This window comes from Sebastes umbrosus, chromosome 21 (genome assembly GCF_015220745.1).
Source record: "Sebastes umbrosus isolate fSebUmb1 chromosome 21, fSebUmb1.pri, whole genome shotgun sequence".
Classification (NCBI taxonomy): domain Eukaryota; kingdom Metazoa; phylum Chordata; class Actinopteri; order Perciformes; family Sebastidae; genus Sebastes; species Sebastes umbrosus.
Window position 1 is genome coordinate 12,415,459 of NC_051289.1, and position 6,598 is coordinate 12,422,056.

Genomic DNA, 6,598 nt, shown 5'->3' on the forward strand with positions numbered 1-6,598 from the left:
ATTTTCTAATAGTCCAATAGTGGGATAGTGGGACCACAGCTCATTTTTGCCCTAAAGCTCCCAGACAGGTTGATCCGGCCCTGAGATTACAAGAGAGAACCCATCAAAATGGGAAAGTTTCATCCCTTTTTTTTTTTTTTTTTTTTACTTTTCATTTATTGACTCATTTAATCAATACTTGTACTTTGTTCTCCAAGATACCAACTCATTTCGTCATACAATGTAAATAAACAAGACAAAAAATATGCCCTAATATGAGCATCATATATAAATCCAAAAGCAGTATTTTATGTGAGAGGGGAAAAAGGCAAGGAAAAAACAAACAAACTGACTAAATCGTAATAATAATAATAATAATAATAATAATAATAATAATAATAATAATGGTAAGTAGTAGTTGCAGAAAGTTTTATCTACCTAGACTACCCACATTATTATAAACAATACATAAAAGAATAAATTCATCCTTGAGTGTGTGAGGGCTGCCTTGATTTATTTGAATACACATGAAGACGATCAACATATTGAAATTTAGACTTAAAGTCAGAATATGTAACTCTGGTGGCAGTTATGGGATAATGGTAAATGTTAAATGTAGCATAACAATGTAGAAAAGAGTCGTAAAGTCAGTTTACTGAGAGAGTAATGTCAGTTATATGTCACTTGGTAATATTAACTAACATTAGTCACCATAAGCTACTGCTCAGAGCAGACCAAATAAGGCTCTAGCAGTAAAAACACTGAGAGTACTGAATTGATCAAAGGTGTGTTTTATTGCTTACTGATTAAACTTTCACTTTGCAAGTGGAAGAATGTGTTTTGTATTCTTTCAAAAATGTATATAGTTTAACTTTTGATTGCCTATGTCATAATATAACTACAACAATATATTCAATACAGTATTTTAAGTTGTTTATGTATTTGAAAAGTGCATTACAGGGATCCTCATCTCAGATAAAGATATCCTCACACTTACTGTAAGTACATAGATTACAGGAAAACCACTGGGTGGGGTGTTACGTCACCCTTTCTGTTCACAGCAAATACACCTTTCTTTGTTTCACTTGTAAAAATTAAGCAATATGTCTGAGCAATATGTCATCCCTGACTGGCTGATATTCAAACCATCCAAAAAATGTCTTTCTGTGTAACGGAGTGTGACAGCAGGGAAGTTAAACTGTCACCCAGTCACGCATTCACACACACCTACATGCACAAGATCTATTATGTAACGTCATTTTTCCTGCCTGAGGTGGAGCTTGTCACGGGTTTCATGGGAAGATATAGAGAACTGCTGCAGAAGTTCAGAAGTGTTTGCCTCTGTGACTGCACAGCTGTCTACCATGGACAAGATATACTGGTAAGTTCAACTGATGATAATATGCACTAATAACTGTGTAATCTAACCCATTTGTGCCCATAGCATGATAAGGAAATATGCCATAACATTTGTTGTTATTAGTCAAAAGTCTTGAAATTTGGTACAGACATACTTTGGGCAAGTATCTAACAGTACAACTTTGCCATTTTTAGCTCACATGAACAATCACACTTTTATTAATAGTCAAAGTCGGGATTTTTGAAAAATGAGGAAAAACACTAACATTGTGTTTATTAAATGTTTTCCATAAGAAATATTTCTTTACACTTCATATATGTGCATATGTTTGCTATTCAACTTGTTATGAGTTCATAGATACATAAATACTTATATACTAACTGCCATTTTCCTATCATACTATATCTGGTATTTGGGAACATGGGATTACTATTTTTTCCTAAAATATAACGGAGTATATTGCAAAAACAGTAGTCCCATGTGCCCAAAGATATAGAAAGATAAGATAAAGATGTAAATAACATAATTATATAGGATGATAGGAAAAATTCACTTTTCAGCCAAATGGTTTGACCGATTTTGAAAATTTCTTCACATTTGTGCTTATAGGTAAGCTCAGAGAACACTTCCATAAAAGGAAATTAAAATGGGGGGCGGATGTGATCGAATTTATATATGAGCTCAGAATAATTTGTAAAGAAACTTTATTAAAATACAATAAATTAACACAACTAGGGCTTTATTTTATTGAAGTGAAGAGAATATGAGTGTTATTTTGATATTGTGCTATCTTGAATTTGTTTGCCCTTAAATTTCTGCCTTTTTGTTGCTTATCTTTATCACCAACGACATCTCATTAAACAGTTTAAAATTATATTGAAGCTAGAAGATGTGAAGAGACTTTACATGTAGTTATTATGTGATTAATGCCATTCTATCAGAAGTGTAAGAAAAATATCTTATATAAGAGTTCAGAAAGAGCATCATTTATCATTCCTGCCGATAACGTCATTGACTATTTTTCCATTGCCTTTGTAAGTGTGTCATTTATCCGGACTCTGTATAATAAAGTGTTTAGGGTGGAGCTCAAAGGGCAGGAGACTGTGACTGTGACACAGCAGCTGACTGCAGTCATGTTGCATCTCAAAACTGTCATAAGATTTGTGGTAAATCTGCACAAGAGTTCAACAAAATGTTTGCACGTGTTAAGAACACTGTCTTTTCCATGATACTCATTGTTCTTTATCACATTGTACTGCTTTTACAGATTGACCAAAATGGCACCTGAACTGCTGAACAGGAAACTATCCACAGCAGCTTTTCTTCAGAACCATCAAAGCAAAACTGAGCAAACCACATTTCTACCTTCCTCACAGAGCGAAACCTTTGGTTGAACTGACAACAAAATGCTGCAGTCAGACAGTCAATACACTAAACTGCGATGGCTAATAACCATTGCTGGACTGCTCCTGTATGTGGTGGACATTTGGACAGATGCCGCACTGGCACTGAAATATTTTCAACAGAATCACTTTGTGTGGGCTGGACTGACTCTAGTGTTTGTTTTGGCGGGGCTGCTGGTGACACAGATCTTCAGCTACGCCTGGTACACTGACGATATGAGTGGTATTCTGATTAACGCTGAAGTGAAACCAACCATATCAGGCTTGTCCAAAGGTAGACTTGCTATCCTGCACCTATTTGGTGTGGGCATCTTCACCAGGTATGACTGCCATAAGAGCGCTGTATTGTTTTATATCTGCAAATTTACACAAGCTGCTCATGTTGCCTATAATAAGGACTGTTATCAGACCATCTAGTATGCATTATCAGTCGGCATAAGCTCTGCTTGTGTTGCCTAAACTTAAATTAGTTTTAGATTCTGTGCCTAAGCCTAAGTGATTTTGTTGCGTAAGCCAAATAAAGTTTTAGTTTCTTTGCCTAAGCCTAACTAAGTGTTTTTTTTTTTTGCGTAAATCTAAGGAAGTTTTAGTTTCGTTACCAGAACCTAACTAAGTGTTTTTGTTGCCTTAACCTAAAGTCGTTTTAGATTCGGTGCGTAAACCTAGCGAAGTGTTTTTGTTTCCTAAACCTAAAGAAGTTTTAGCTTTGTTGCCTCAACCTAATTGTTTTTGTTTCCTAAACCAAAATAAGTTTTAGTTTCTTTGCCTAAACCTAATTGGTTTGTTGCCTAAACCTAAAGAAGTTTTAGTTTCATTGCCTAAACCTAACTAAGTGTTTTTGTTGACTAAACCTAAAATAGTTTTAGTTTTGTGGCCTAAACCTAACTGTTTTTGTTGCCTAAACCTAAAGAAGGTTTAATGTTGTTGCCTAAACCTAAACAAACTGTTTTGTTTGTGTTCAAAACGTAATGTTTCATTCAGTTTTAAAACATGTTAGAACCAACGTAGTAGGCCCCTAATGACTCACATCTATGGTGCTTATAGCGACTGATTAAGCCTAATTAATGGCCTGATAACAGTCAAATAGGGTGCAGGTAAGGAATACCTGCATGTTGTGACTCAAAATGTGCGGTATGCTAATCATGCACAACGGCATGGTATGGAAAGTGCAAAACTGGAATAACCACATCAAGCTGCAGTGCATTGTAGGATGTGAATCATCGTCTGTGCAGCAGCAAAACATTCAATACTGACAAATGTATTGCATGGTGACGACAACCTGTCTGACTCTGTTGTCATGTGTTTTTCAACCACCTGTTGCTAGGTATTATCACATGCTGAAGAAAGGCTACAATGTGGTTTGGACAACAAATTCCTATACAGTGGAGGAGAGGAGAGATGTGCACCACAAACTGTTTTGCCTGGCTACGGATCTGAGCATGCTCAAACTGTTCGAGGCTTTCCTAGAGAGCGTTCCCCAACTCCTCCTGCAGCTCTACATAGTGATGGGCCACGAGGAATGCTCAGTCATGCAGTGTAAGTAAAGGCAGAAGGTGACATATCTATGAATTTACTATATCATTATTTATAGCATCTGTATATTTCTTTCAGTTTTATCTATGGCGTTCTCCTTCTTCAACATTGCCTGGGCCCTGGTTGACTACCGCCGCTGCCTGCGCAGATCCCTCCCCCACATCAGTGAGATGCCCTCTGGCCTCCCCACAGCAGTCTACCTCCTCTACAAACTCTGCACCATCACCAGCCACATCCTCAGCTACGCCCTCCTCCTCATCCTGAGCCCCTACAGCGCAATAGCTCTCACCGTCCTCTGGCTGCTGGGGACATCCTGGACACACGCGCTTCAGACCAACTTCTGTTCTTCCCAAACGCTCGAGCACGTGTACCGAGCAGTCACCGGGGTCATCCTCACGTTCACCTTTTTCAACGTCAAAGGAAAGGACACCAAAGTAGAAATGATCACCTACTACTTGTTTTTCGCTTTTATAAACATTACAGCTCCTTCACTGCTGGCTTTGTTGAGGCCAGAGTTGCGGACAGCCACGTTTTTTCTGACAGTCAGTGGTTTAATATTTGGAGGTTCGGTGCTGGGGCTGGTTTGTCTCGTGCTGTACTACGTCCTCCTGCATCCCAGAGAGAAGTGGCGAGAGGCAGACGAGGCGGACGGCCTGGGGAATGAAACACAGACCACGAGGAGAATAAGGAACTTTTTACAGCCTTGATGATCTAACCATATTCTGAGGAAAGTCTACTTTTTCATAACTAACACAAATGGCTAACAAAGTGCAATATAGTTGAGTGTATAACTTTATTTATTCTTGTTTTAATAAACGTGTCGATGAATCACATATTTATTCTTATCATATCTATAAAAAGTAATTTATTTGCTAATCATAATGGATAGCTGTCTCCTTTGGTATATCACTGTGACCAAGACTGACATTAATAATGCATTGTAATAAAATCTAAAACTGATATTATGGTCTAAATCATTTGGTTTCTCTTGTTTCTGCATTAGAAATACACATTTTATGTGATGTACAAAGACAAAATGATAAGCATAATTGTTATATTGTATCCTTGCAAGCTGTTCTCTAATTTTTTTTTCCCCCCACACCTTCTTGTTGTCAGTGTCGAGTATACGAATAGTCCACTAATATCACCTGGTGTGCCAAGTCAGCAGGCTACTATTGGTGGGCGTGGAGAGATTCTTTCTTTAAGCATGTAACACACATGTTAAACACAAGGTGGCGATATTGTCTCGGTTGTCTTTTCTAGGTGAGGTCCTCTACTGACACCCATATTAACAAAACGTCATGCTTTTGGTCAGAAAACATGCAACAATATTTCAGGACCAAAACTTTTCCAATCACATTAATGTTTTCTCCTTTACTATTTCCAGTGCCCAGTTGGATATAACCACAAGATGCTTAGGTGCTTTTATTGTTACCCTTTAAAATCTCAACTGTAATTGTACGATTTATGCGATTCCTCAATTATTTAGTCCTTTGTTTGAAGTTGGGATTCACGTTAATTGACCTGGAAAGGATTCAAGCTCTTGCTCAACGTCAATCCAGCAGAAGGGATGCTCGCCAGCAGCACAGGCTTGAATATAGTTTCTCCTGCTCTTAAACCACCAACATCATCTCATTGGCCTCGAATTAAACTATAAATACCAGCTACTACTCTGATATTTCTCTTCCCAATCCCTAGAAAACTCAAAGGTGGCAACTAAACATTTCCCTAACCTCAGAAATGATGAACACGGGAGTCATGGATGAGCTAACTAGAAATAACAAACTGGTGCTAATTTTGTTTTGACTACCAGCAAAATAGTGTGTGAGTCAAGCCCAGAGAGCAGTGGACGCTGTTTCCTCCTGGCCATGGGCAAAGGGGGGTGGCTGTGCTCGACTGGCCCAGTGTGAGCTCACCTGGGAGGAACGCTGACAAACCGCAGGGTCCAGAGAGCACCATGCTTGTTGGCTCTCAAATAAATGCACCCTCCCCCTCCTCTCTTCCTTTAAGTCAGCCAAACTCAGAGCTTTTTGACTTGTTTACTCCAAGGGGCCACTTAAACTTTCATGTGTCAGTTGTGCTCTGTCAGAGGCACTCTATAAAATGACAAATTTAAGTGAGGAGCTTGCGTTGGAGAGGAAATGAATCACTGCCAGGCAGACTCAATGTTTTTTCTTAGTGTGTATTTAGAGTAATCAATCTACTTGTTCTACAAAAATAGCTTTAGATGGATAGAATCCAGATAGCTTACCTTTGGAACCAAAAGGATGACACTGCACCTGTAGGCAGGACACATCATAAGGGAGTAAATAAAATGACTTCA

At 38.4% G+C, this 6,598-nt stretch overlaps 1 protein-coding gene across 1 annotated transcript; it reads left to right on the forward strand.

The window, feature by feature from the left end:
• Window positions 1-10: 10 nt before the first annotated feature.
• On the forward strand, window positions 11-5,230 carry xkr9 (XK, Kell blood group complex subunit-related family, member 9). The gene is made up of 4 exons (XM_037756254.1): window positions 11-1,360; window positions 2,607-3,062; window positions 4,067-4,278; window positions 4,354-5,230. The coding sequence occupies exons 2-4, from the start codon at window positions 2,746-2,748 to the stop codon at window positions 4,980-4,982; spliced, it is 1,158 nt and encodes a 385-aa protein (XP_037612182.1). The 5' UTR covers window positions 11-1,360; window positions 2,607-2,745; the 3' UTR covers window positions 4,983-5,230.
• Window positions 5,231-6,598: the final 1,368 nt, after the last annotated feature.